Source organism: Myxocyprinus asiaticus, chromosome 35 (genome assembly GCF_019703515.2).
Source record: "Myxocyprinus asiaticus isolate MX2 ecotype Aquarium Trade chromosome 35, UBuf_Myxa_2, whole genome shotgun sequence".
NCBI classification, from domain to species: domain Eukaryota; kingdom Metazoa; phylum Chordata; class Actinopteri; order Cypriniformes; family Catostomidae; genus Myxocyprinus; species Myxocyprinus asiaticus.
In genome coordinates this window covers 19,831,878-19,845,603 of record NC_059378.1, presented here as the reverse complement: position 1 = coordinate 19,845,603, position 13,726 = coordinate 19,831,878, and the positions used below count along the sequence as shown (strand labels likewise).

The following is a 13,726-nucleotide window of genomic DNA, read 5'->3' as shown; positions in this document are numbered from 1 at the left end:
GAGGTGAGCGCAATCAGGAGGTCCGTCTTCAAGGAGAGGGCTTTCAACTCGACTGACTCTAGCGGCGCAAAGTGGGCTCCGCGAAGGCACAGGAGGACCATGGAGAGATCGCATGAGGGGAGCAGGCGTGGCCTAGGAGGATTCAGCCTCCGGGCGCCTCTCAGGAACCTGATGATCAGGTCATGCTTCCCTAAGGACTTACCATCCACTGTATCGTGGTGTGCTGCTATGGCAGCCACATACACCTTCAAGGTGGAGGGGGACAGCCGTTCCTCCAGCCTCTTCTGCAGGAAGGAAAGCACTGACCCGACTGTGCATCTCTGAGGGTCTTCAGCTTGGGAAGAACACCAATTCGCGAACCGATGCCACTTCAGGGTATAAAGCTGCCTCGTGGAGGGAGCTCTGGCCTGAGTGATCGTGTCTACCACTGCTGGTGGTAGGCCACTTAGGTCTTCCGCGTCCCATCCAAGAGCCAGACGTGGAGGTTCCAGAGGTCTAGGCGCGGGTGGCTGATGGTGCCCCGTCCCGGAGAAAGAAGGTCCTTCCTCAGGGGAATTCGCCACAGAGGGGCTGTCGTGAGGAGTGTGAGGTCTGAGAACCAAGTCTGGGTGGGCCAATACGGGGCCACGAGGGTGACCTGCTCCTCGTCTTCCCTGACCTTGCACAGGGTCTGTGCAAGTAGGCTTACTGGGGGGAATGCATACTTGCGCAGCTCCCGGGGCCAGCTATGTGCCAGCGTGTCTGGGCCGAGGGGGGCCCCCATCAGAGAATACCAGAGCAGGCAGTGGGAGGTTTCTCGGGAGGCAAATAGGTCTACTTGTGCTTTGCCGAACCGACAACAAATCAGCTGGACCACCTGGGGGTGGAGTCTCCACTCTGTGGCGTTGAGGTTGCCCAGGATGTGAGTGGCCTGCAGCAACCTCAGTTGCCGCTGACTCCATAGGAGGAGATGGCGGGCGAGTTGCGACATGCAATGTGAGCTACTGTCGCTGTGTTGTCTGTCCGGACCAACACATGCTTGCCCCGGATAAATGGCAAAAGCCTCCGCAGGGTGAGCAATACTGCCAGCAACTTGAGGCAGTTGATGTGCCAACACAGTCGCGGTCCTGTCCAGGAGCCAGCAGCTGTGTGCCCATTGCACACGGTGCCCCAGCCTCGCTTGGAGGCGTCTGTCGTAATGATGATGTGCCTGGACACTTGCTGTAGGGGAACTCCTGCCCATATAAATGCAAGGTCTGTCCAAGGTATAACCAGTGGCGGCAGATAGGCGTGATGGCCACGCGATGTGTGCCGCGGCGCCATGCCCATCTCAGGACTCGAGTCTGAAGCCAGTGCTGAAGTGGTCTCATATGCATCAACCCTAGTGGCATGACCGGCGCCGAGGATGCCATATGCCCCAGGAGCCTCTGAAAGTGTTTCAGTGGAACCGCTGTTCTCTGCTTGAATGACTTCAGGCAGTTCAGCACCGACCACGCGCGCTCGCTCGTGAGGCGGGCTATCATCGAGACTGAGTCAAACTCCATGCCGAGAAAAGAGATGCTCTGAACCAGGGAGAGCTTGCTCCTTTCCCAGTTGACCCGAAGCCCTAGCCGGCTGAGGTGCCTGAGCACGAGGTCCCTGTGTGTGCACAGCAACTCTCGAGAGTGAGTTAGAATCAACCAGTCGTTGAGGTAGTGTCGAGTAGACACCCACTTCCCTTAACGGGGCAAGAGCTGCCTCTGCGACTTTCGTGAAGACACGAGGGGACAGGGACAGGCCGAAGGGGGGGACCTTGTACTGATTCACCCGGCCGTCGAAAGCAAACCGTAAAAAGGGTCTGTGTCAAGGTAGAACCGAGACGTGAAAGTACGCGTCCATCAGGTCTACCGCCGTGAACCAATCTTGATGCCGGACACATGCCAAAATGTGCTTTGGCGTCAGCATCTTGAACGGGGGTCTGTGCAAGGCCCGGTTCAGAATTCGCAGGTCCAAGATTGGCCGCAACCCACCGCCTTTCTTCGGTACGATGAAGTAAGGGCTGTAAAACCCTTTCTTCATCTCGGCTGGAGGGACAGGCTCTATCACGCCCTTGCGCAGAAGGGTCGCGATCTCCGCGCGCAAGGTGGCGGCATTCTCGCCCCTCACCGAAGTGAAGCGGACACCGCTGAACCGGGGCGGGCGCCTGGCGAACTGAATCACGTAGACAAGTCGGATGGTCCTGGCCAACCACCGCGATGGGTTGGAAAGCGCTAGCCATGCGTCCAAGCTCAGGGCGAGGGGCACTAAGGGGATGATCGCGTTCAACGTACCTGTGGGTGGGGCCTCATGGCGGGAGGGAGCAGGGGATGCCACGTCGAGGAGCCTCGCTTCGTCTCGAACTCGTGGCTGTGCTGAGGGGACCCTCGAAGCATTCACCTTGCTCCATGTACCCGGTGTCGGGGGGGTTGGCGACGGGGGAGGAGGGACTTTTTGACCGTCCTCGTAGTCCGTCACAACCACCTGGCCGTGGGTGTGAGTGTGGTACGACCGGACGTGCGAAGGCAGGGGGCCCACGTTCACGCCGTCTAAGTCGCAGGTGCTCAGTGCCTGGTTGCTGTGATAACAGCGGTCATAAATACTGGCTATGTGACCCAGGGAGTGAGGAAACTACTCTTTTGAGAATGTGGGTACCGCAGCCCGTTCGGGGTGTGGCGAACATAAAAGAAAAGGAAACCAAGGATTTACCTCCTGGCCCTCCACCAGGGGATGGAGTGGTCTTGATACCAGCTCTGGGTTTGCAGCAGACATCTCACTCCCTGGGACGTCCATCTCAGGGGCGCTTAGGAGCCTTACGGGTCCTCGTGCCGGCCTGTGAGGTGGGGCGCTCTACGCTGGGGCCGAGAATTGGGCTCGGGCTGAGGCGGAGCTGGGGAAGCCCTCAGCGAGCAGATGGGATAAGGGATCTTGAGGATCTTGTGTTGTATAGTCTCCGTCTGCCGAATAGGCCGATCTGGGAGATGGAGGCATTGAGAAAGCGAACCTTGTCCGCGTCCCTCATCTCAACCAGATTCAGCCACAGGAAAGTTCCTGGACCATGAGGGTGGACATCGCCTGCCCGAGTGCTCACGCCGTGACCTTTGTCGCCCGGAGGGCAAGGTTGGTCGCCGAGTGCAGCTCCATCACATCGGGATCAGGACTACCCACATGCAGTTCCTTTAGTGCCTTGGCCTGGTGTACTTGCAGGAGGGCCATGGCATGCAGGGCAGGGGCAGCCTGACCAGCGGCGCTGTAGGCTTTGGCCGTCAGAGACGACGTCGTCCTACAGGCCTTGGAAGGGAGTGCCTGGCAATCCCGCCAGGTGGCTGCGCTTTGTGGGCACAGGTGCACCGCAACCGCCTTATCCACCTGAGGGACCTCCGTATACCCGTGGGCCGCCGAGGGTAATGAGAGCTACATCGACACATGTCGAGTGAGTGACAGAAGGGGAACAGTGAAGCATCCCAGTACTGTTATGCCAGAAATCGGGGGAGAGGCTCTGGTTATACTAAATATCAGCACTCTTGCAATGCACTTTGTCCGGAACTCTTGTATAATGCTTGTATTTTGGTAGTTTGAATAATACAGAACCACAACAATATGGCATTACTCACACTACAAGAGTGCAAACATTAAACAGTTTCACAAAGAAGTAACAGTTGTTGAAAAAGAGAGAATTTGTTTCACACAAATTACGGTATGATTACATTGACAAAGACAATGTGAGTATGCAAAGAATCCAAGTGAGTTTCATCAAATGTGCCTCACTATGACCTCAATAATATATCTTCTCTTAAAAATACGGTGAGAGGAATATTTTATCATCTTGCAGGTGACATCTTGAACACCCAGAGATATTTGTCTCCTCTGAATCTATGACATACATACACTCATCAACATGAGACTTCACTTTTATTGTTTATCACCCTGTTTCAGATATGGAATTTCTGATCATTTGATGTTTATGGTGACCTGACTGGCTGGTTACAAGTCTCTAATCTTTTTGTTATGGATAGACTGCAAAATCACATGGTCTTTTACTGCTGAAATACAGCTTGAGTTGTTTTTATTTTAGCCTATACAGGATACACACAATGACATGACCCATCTGAGACTTAAGAATGAACTGTTGTCATTAAAACCTGTTGATGAGACTATATTAAGAATATAAATGCTGTTGTTTTGCCATCAGGCTGCCAAGCTTCCCATGTCCATCATTATTGTTGGAGTTGGTCAGGCTGAATTTGATGGTAAGTTTACTATATTTTCTATATTTATTTTGAAGAGAATGGAATCCATCTTGTAATTCTACTTCATATTGTATGGATCCATTTTGAAGAATTTGGGGTAAAATAGAGCATTCTGGAATATTATGTATTCTTGCATAATGATAAAAAATTTTGTTTTTAATTTATTTATATAAGTAAATGAATTACATTTTAATGAAATGAAAAAACAATAATATATAAAGTACAATATATACTGTATACAACCTTTTTGTATTTCATATGTAAAATTAAAATTCCAAAATGTCAAAATTGCATTTTAATATTGTCTAATATTTCTGGGAATAGCCCATATGTATGATAACATGTTTATGGGTAATTCATATTGAAAATATGAAATGTTTTAATAAAAAACAACACTTACACTTACTTACTGGCTACCTGTTCAGGGTGTTTTATATGCCTACGGTGCAATATATATAATTCTAAATGTAATTCTAAATGGTGCCCAACTTTTAAAAAATGTAAATAAATGCAAAAATAAATATACTTTTGACATTTTTGCCCCATTCTGCATTAACATTTACTCCACCCATAATTAACAAAGAGCCCCCAAAGGTTTTTAAAAATGGAGAACAAATCAATAATTCAAAGCTTTAATATTAACTAAACCCAGGTGAATGCCCCTGAAGTTGTTTACAGTAATTAGTCATACAAATGATCCAATAACAATTAACAAGATTGTTTTTCTTGGTCAGAGCTGTGTATGGAGTAAATGTCATTTTCTGGGGATCATTTAAATAGACCCAGAATGGGCTAATCACACAGCAAGAATATAATTATCAACCATATTGCATTGCGTAATAAGCACATACCATCATGTTGGTGCATGTAGTGAGCAGTCAGTCCACTTGGGAAGTTGAGAGAGAGACTTTGATCAGTATTGAAATAGAGTGTCCAATAATAAGAACATATCCTACACATGCAGAGGTGGAAGATGAGCTGCTATTGGATGAGATTAGCAGGTCATGTGGAGAGGGCTTGTTGTTTGAGAAGTCGGTAATGGAATTCTCTGCGTGTACTCTTGTTACAGAGACCAATTACTTTCATCTGGTACCAAAGCAGTGATAGATGATTAAGGAAATTATGGCCTTGAGTAGATTTAAGACACCCAAAAAATGACTTTATTAAAGTTACTTTGTAACGATGAATACAATTAAAGGAATAATTCACCCAACAATGAAATTTTCCACACAATGACAGTTAGATAGTGACAAATAATAATAATAATAATAATAATAATAACCATAAACATTCCATATGGCTACATGAAGATTTCTTGCTTTGTGTGAGGAGCAGACAGAAATTTAAACCTAAAATATTTTTATCTTAATTTATACCAGCTAAAAATATGCAGAAACAACCTGAAGTAAGCCATTCGTAGGTTGATTTCCACTGTCTGGACATAACATAATGAGCTCTATTTTCGTGAGCACATAAAGCACAGCGCTACACACTAAGACCGTGCCCAACATCTTATTAAATTTTCTTGAGAGTGCTAATTCTAAGTGTAATTTTCGTGCCATCGCAAGTGGGCGTGGGTGGTATTGTTTACACTATCTGCGGGTGTTTGCGTGCAAACTGCAGGTGTATTTTGATGTAAATGAAGTGGCGCAAAGTGCAATTTGCTGTTTTCCTGAGAAATTTGTAATTTCCCTAAGATTTTTCAAAAGCATGTCTTATATCTGTGCAAAGTCTAAAATCAATTCCTGCATTTGCGGTTTGGAAATTCTACCAGCAGATGATAAAGTTTGTGTGCAAATTCTGAAAATATAGTGGAACATCAAATTATGCCCCTGACAAAAGCTGTTTTATGAAACAATTTTATTTTATTTGTGTTAAACTATCTATAGGTCATGGTTTATTTTCCAATTATTATTATTGTTCTGTATGTATTAAAGAGGAAAATCCATATTTCTATTATTCTAATTCATTGCATACAGTCTATTTACACTACCAACTTCTAATGAATGTGCTGTCTTTGTTTATATTGCTGGTGCTTGACATGGAATGGACTATATAATAGGATACAGACGGTTGTGGAGAAGAACCTCAGAATTAAAGTGCACTTGACCCAGCCCAAAACCCACTTGCGCCTAGATATAGCGAATGCTTTCACAAAAATAAAAAAACTTCATGGCCATGCCCACTGACTTTGTGCTTATTACTTAAAGCATAAGCACTGCGCTTAGCGGTGGTGCTTTTAAAATAGGGCCCCAAATGTCATTGTTTCTTAATTGTCTCTCAATTAAACATCATGATGTCAAACCCTCTCTGTAGGCAGCATATTTGATTTGAGAGCTGCTCCTGAGGTTGAGATTTTCATTTAATATTTACACATAATTTGGTCTGTTCATCACACAAATCTACTTTTATAGTGTCTTTATAGTGTCTTTTAATTTTTTATATTGGAGATTTACAGCCGATTGTGACAATATGAACTTGTTGTATGGAGAAGATTTATGTGAAGATTCTTTAAAAAATGAGGGTTTGTGTCTGTGTGTGTGTGTGTGTGTGTGTGTGTGTGTGTGTTAAATGGAAAATTACAGCATGCAGGTTTGGAAAGACATGAGGGTAAATAGTATGTCAATAAATTTTTTTTACATTTTTTTTTTTTTTTTTTGCATTGTGTGTAACGCAGTGTAATATATGAGGTCACAAATAATTTCTTGAAAAATAAAGTTTGTCAGTTAAATGGCTGAGATTATTTAGTTAACTTCCTGTCCTTTCCCACAGCTATGGTCGAGTTGGATGGTGATGACATAAGAATCTCCTCTCGAGGGAAACTAGCAGAGCGAGACATTGTTCAGGTGATACAAGCAGTCCTCTACTTCTTTTAATAACAATACTCTTTGAAAGTTTGTTTAAATCTACATGCATGTTACGTTAACCTTTTGGTTTTAAATAGTTGTAACTTGTAGCTCCATTTCTCTTTTTTCAGCAATCAAATCTAGTATGCTGAGAATATTAATTACTAATCCAGTCACTGTGGAATTGAGCCCTTGTGTAACAGCTCCACACCATAACCCACATTATTATAATACAATTTATTATGTAGGTCCCCTGTGCATGCAACCTGTCATTAGTAACTGTAAGAATATATCAGTCTATTGAGTCACATCCTTGAAAAAGACTAAGAGCAAAGTGAAGGTAATTCTCTCTTGAGGCAGTCTTAACTTGTTTTATTCTGGACAATAAGGAAATATTATGTATCTAATCCTTAATTTGTGATACGATTGTCTGAATAAATGAATCAATGAATTTATGAATGGATATATGAATGAATGAATCACCCCTAGTCCCTCATTAATTTATCAATCCATTCATAAATCTTTGTATGTATGTATGGATGGATGGATGGATGTATATATGTATGCATGTATGTATGGATGGATGGATGGATGGTGATTGAATGGGAGATGGATGATGGATGGATGGGTGATGGGAAAGAATTAAAGGGCAGATGAAAGAATGAATAGGGGAATGATGGATGGATGGATGGATGGATGGATAGTGACTGAATGGGAGATGGATGATGGATGGATGGATGGATGATGGGGAAAGAATGAAAGGGCAGATGAAAGAATGAATAGGGGAATGATGGATGGATGGATGGATGGATGGAAGGATGATGGGGAAGAATGAATGTGCAGATCAAAAAATTAATAGGGAGATGGATGGATGGATGGATGGATATGCAAGAATGGAAGGAATGACAGATGAACGAATGAATGGGGGAGTGCTGGATAGATTGTTTAAAACTACATGCATGTTACATTAACCTTTGGGTTTTAAATAATTGTAACTTTTAGCCCCATGTCTCTTTTTTTCAGCAATCAAATCCAGTATGCATGAGAATTTTAATTACTAATCCAGCCCTTGTGTAACAGCTCCACACCATAACCCACATTATTATAATACAATTTATTATGTAGGTCCCCTGTGCATGCAACCTGTCATTAGTAATAGTAAGAATATGTCAGTCTATTGAGTCACAGCCTTGAAAAAAACTGCGAGCAAATTAAAGGTAATGAAAGGGCAGATGAATGAATGAATGAATGAATGAATGATGGATGGATGGATGTTGGGATAGGAATGAAAGGGCAGATGAAATAATGAATGGGAAAATGATGGATGTATGGATAGATGGATTGAGAAGAATGAAAGGGCAGATGAAAAATGAAAAGTGAAATAATGGATGGATGGAAGGAAGGATGGGGCAAGAATGAAAGGGCAGATTAAATAATGAATAAAGGAATGATGGATGGATGGATGGATGAATGGATGGATGGATATGCAAGAATAAGTGGAATGATGGATGAATAATTGAATGAGGGAGAGGTGGATAGATGGATGACTGAGGAAAGTATGGATGACTAAATGAGGGAAGAATAGATGTATATATGAAAGAATGGATGAATTAATCAATAAATGAAAACAATGCTTCCTTACCCTCACAGTTTGTGCCATTTCGTGATTACATGGACCGGACAGGAAACCATGTGTTGAGTATGGCAAGGCTAGCCAAAGACGTTTTGGCCGAGATTCCTGACCAGTTCATTTCTTACATGAAGAGCCGGGGAATAAAACCCAATCCAGCACCACCTCCTTACACACCCCCTGGACACACACACCACACACAGATCTGAGCTCACCCATGGGCTGGAAGCTAGTTTAAGACAATGGCTCTCTTTCTCTCTGGAATTCTGGGGTAGCTGTACTGGAGCTGTTAGGGTTTAGCTCCCAGTGTTACAGTGTGTTTGAACTCTTTGAGACACTCCGGGATGCAGTGGCATTTCTGTTTGTGCATTTTATGTTTTCTGCCCGTTTTCCTTGGGTAGGACCAAGAATCAGTCCCAAGGGCAATTTTTTTTATTTATTTTTAAAATATAGATATTGGCCTGTGACTGTTTCTTATTTTGTGGATTGGTTGACAAGAGAGGACGAGGACGAAGAGAAGGAGGAATGAGATGATGTTTGTGGTTTCAGTTTGTGCCTGTCTGTGGCTATCTCAGTGTATCAGGACAAGTGTGCCCTATTGTGACATTTAAACCCTTTTCCACATTGGTATAATAGAAGTGTGTGTGTTATGGTAAGGTTTTTAGATCTGTATTGCTTTAATTTTGTATCAAGTCATGCCTGTGTAAATTTGATTTATTACATTAAGCATTGCTTGTGGAAAATGTTAATGTTTTCTGATTATCTGTTTGAATCCATTTTGGTTTATGAAAGCATGCATGAGAGTGGAAAGGACAGCAGTTTATTTTCTATCAATTTAGTTTCTATCAATGAAAGGTATGATGAGTGGCAATGAGAGATGTAAAAGTCTATCAGGATTTTTTCACCATAATTCCAAACAGGACACCTACCTATGGTGACTAGAGAAGCACAACTGCAACAAGCATACTGTTGGCTTGCGATGCATCAAGAATCAGCAGGACTGGTCACAAGTACTACATGAACCATTGCAACTTAGCTCATACATACACTTTTGTTGGAATGAAAAAGACTGCCCTGCAGCCCCCGTGGCCTTATGCGGAGGGGCCCCTGATGTAATTATGAATCATTTTAACAAAGCAAGGGCAGAACAGACATTGCGGCATATATATGGGGTCGGCATAGATGAATTTACACAGGAATCATAATTGTGGCCTTGCTGTAACATGCACTCAAATGTAAGATTGTTAATTCTTGTGCACAGCAGACAGAAAACAAAACGCGAACTCACTGTCATGGCAGAGCGGCAGTGCATAAGTCAACTCCTAAATGCAGTACAGCTAGTTTCCATTTTCTCTCTCTCTCTGGCAGGAATGAGGCCTGGAGTGTGCTCAGAATGGTTTCACCCACTCAACTGTAGTTCATTCACCAATTCAATTTTGTCGAGAGGCTTTTAATCAAATAAGAGTGTCTGATGTATCTGCGCACTCTGCCAGTAGAGGACTGAATGGAGCAGCTTGTGTAATGGAGCACATTACAGTCCTGTCTGGGTATAATAATATGCATTTAGCCCTGTGACTGTGTATGGGCATTAATTATCTACAGGCTGTTCAGATGTGAGATGTAATTCTGCCAGCTTACAAGGCTTTGTGATATTATATTGCTAACTATTTATTTGTTTTACATAGAGAGTTTGCTTAAGTCATCACAACATCAAAGCATGATGTTTTTTTTTCAAGTGTCATTAATGCATCATATTTCCGGTGTTTTTCAGCCTAATTTAAAAATTAAAATGAATGTGCTTTTTAAAATTTTACACAATAATTTAAGTCAAATGTTTATTAATTTCCTTAAAGGTTTTTTGTTGTTGTCATATTTAGTGCATAAAGAAGTTTGAAACACATTCACATCAACACACACACACACACACACACACACACACACACACGTTTACTTCGCTATCTTAAGGGGGCATACCATAGACTCATATTGTTTTTATATAAAGCCAAATATATTACTGAAGACTAACCCTAAATCTAAAAGAATTAATATATATTTTTTTTTTTTAGCATTTGAATGAATGAATAAATGGACCGTTTTTCATGAGGCCATCCCAAAATAACTCACTTCTGGGTACAAATTTATCCACAAACTATAGCTAATAATATATAGCTAGTACACACATACACACACAGACAAAATGTTATTGCTTTTTTTTTTTAAGTCTTCATTTTTTGTTTTTGTTTAAATACTGTAAATTAATGAATTGTACACAGCATGTCTGGTTTGGGGCACAAACACTCTCTTCATTATTATTTAAATGTGCATTCCATACTTTTTTGAATTTGTCGTCTTAGACTTACACTGACACCTAGTGATGTGGATGCAGCATCATTCAAACACAAAATTTTCTGTTACCAATGCCATTTTAGAAAGTCAGTTTTCAATCTTCCATGGTTAATTTAATCTATAAGTGAAAGTGTCAAATAACAGTCTGGTTACTAAGATTAAACGAGTAGTATTCATCTGGTCATGTGATCCTGACATGGCAGCCCCCATGAGGGGACCCTCTCCTTGTAGAATAAAAAAGCTTTAATAAGGTTACTGATATGGCTCGAGTCCTCATCTCATGTAAGTGGTCATGATTTTATACATATGTTTCAAAATTACAATTAATTTCTTTAGGAGTTAAACTTTTTAAAATGAGGAAAAAATTACTGAGTGCACCTTTAACTACAGTAGAACAAAAAATAGATTGTTGACTGCCACATTCATGAATATTCTGCCCTTAAGATAATCATTAAAAATATTTTTACTTTTAATGAAAAAAAGTTCAAAACCAGCTGCTAAACCTTAATAATACAAAAAATGTATCAAATGAAACTGCCAGTGAGATAATTTAAACCAACTTAACTATGCATACAGTATCAGCTAATGATTTCAATACACAGAGGCTAGGTAAACTTTCATAACTAGCAGTATAATCAATCCAATTTTGGCTAACATTTTCTAAATCTAGTGTTTTATTATATTTTAATGCAAACACACAACTTTGTAATGTAACTGTAACTTTGCACACTTCACACAGTCTAACTGCTCTACTCATCTTGGTTTTTTAATACTGCATAAAGTCATGAAAGAGTTATAAAATCTTTGGTGTTTACACAGCTGAATTTCTCCAAAGAGGGTCCATAGATCATCTAGAGATCTATTGATGTAGCTGAATGGGATGTTTCTCTGATGCAGGCAGCAGCTTAGACAGTAATTGTATTGTAATCATCTTTTGCAATGATTTCAAATTAATAACCTTTATTCAGTAACAATCCCATACTATTTAAACTGTTCATTTGTTCTTCAGCTCTTTGTAATTTGCAAAGTCAGTGACATAAATTATTTTTTCTGGCAGGGAAGCCATTGTGTTTGTAATATCTGAATTAGCACAGAGACGATTTGTCCGTGTTTATTTAGAAAAGCACACAATGGAGATTCAAGCTTTTTGCATATTCTCCCACAGCCCTCACAGTGCTTCATGACACCAGTGTAAGCATCAGTCCAAAGATAGCTAAAGATGAACAATTCATAAAAAATGACCTGTATTTCACCTATTACCTTAGTTATTGAACACTGCAGTGGTGAATTCACAAAGTGTTCACTGAGAGTATAAAGACAGAATAATGGAAATTACTGGTGTCATTTTTTCCCTCTTTTTGTCATGGCATGAACCTACAGAGTTTACAGTTTACTATTTTTCATGAGCAATTATTTCTTTAATAATATACAGTATGCATCTGTATCACTTTCTTGAGATAATGTTATAAGAAAATATATTTATTTTTGTTCCTGCTTGGAATGTACAAAAAGCCATTAATTACAATCCTCAGCAGAGAAAATGAGGACTGAATCACTTCAAAAAGACAGCAGATCATGTGCAGTGGATATGTGTGTATTCCTGTGTTAAAGGAGCACTGTCCATATGTAACATACTGTAGAGACTGATTTCATTGTAATACCTGTGCATGTATGGCCTGAATTTTAGTGGACTGATTGGGTTTACTTTTCTCTTGTTATTTCTGTAGTTACGTTGGGATATTTTTTTATGATTTATGTTCACCAGAGGAATTGGCAGCCAACCAGCATAACATGGCCATTATTTATTATTATATTTATAATTGTTAGAATATGATTTATATTATTATAATATTATTTACATTTAATATTATTTTTGTTAAATATAATTAAAAATAATTTCTTAAATCTAACTTAAAAATAATGTTTCATTATTATGTTTTAAAATTGGTTTTTACTTTTAGAGTTATTTTCCACGATTTATTATTATTATTATTATTATTTCAAAAACAACTTCTAAAATATAATTTACAAATAGTGTTTCATATTATTTTTCATAATTTGTTTTTACTGTTAGGATTATTATTTATTTATTTTTTATTTCAACTATTTTTTTGCATGTTTGCTCCCAACAAATTCTATTGTACATGATCTTTGTCATACGGTGGGTTGTGAAATGCGTTGTATTGAAATGCCTTAACTAAATATTAATAAAAGAAATGAAGTCTTCTACAAACTCTTACCTAATTGATTCTCTAGAGTGCATAGAACTCAGATTATCTAGAGTGTGTTTTCACCAGCACTGCTCGTGAACTAGTATAAATTGGATTGTATATTGAGAGGTTCAGCAGCAGGTTTATCACATGTTCGCTGGGGGACTGTGACCCTTAATGGGCTTACTTGCTATTCCCCACTGCTGCTGAGTCATGCAGGAAACCTGTGACATATTTAACACTTCTTCACAGAAAATGAACAGTACAAGGTAAATCAGACTTTCAGGAGGCGACAAGAGCCGCATTCAGAAGGGCTAATAACATCTATTTTAAGGGCAATAATGAGTGAATAAAATTTTCAAGGTTCTTTCTGTTCTCTGAGTCATTTTAATTAAAAGGAGATGCTGTTGACTAAATTAAAAATGTGAAGAAAAAAGTTAGAGGGAAAAA

General features: G+C 40.7%; 1 protein-coding gene across 2 annotated transcripts in view; it reads left to right on the top strand.

Annotated features, from left to right (window-relative positions):
* The window catches only part of LOC127426529 (copine-5), a 202,651-nt gene extending 189,362 nt beyond the window's left edge, over positions 1-13,289 (top strand). For both annotated transcript variants that reach the window (XM_051673391.1, XM_051673394.1), the window contains 3 exons: positions 4,187-4,244; positions 7,017-7,090; positions 8,741-13,289. In XM_051673391.1, the coding sequence (XP_051529351.1) occupies positions 4,187-4,244; positions 7,017-7,090; positions 8,741-8,929 (321 nt within the window). In that variant the 3' untranslated portion in view covers positions 8,930-13,289. The remainder of the gene's footprint in view (positions 1-4,186; positions 4,245-7,016; positions 7,091-8,740) is intronic.
* Positions 13,290-13,726: the final 437 nt, after the last annotated feature.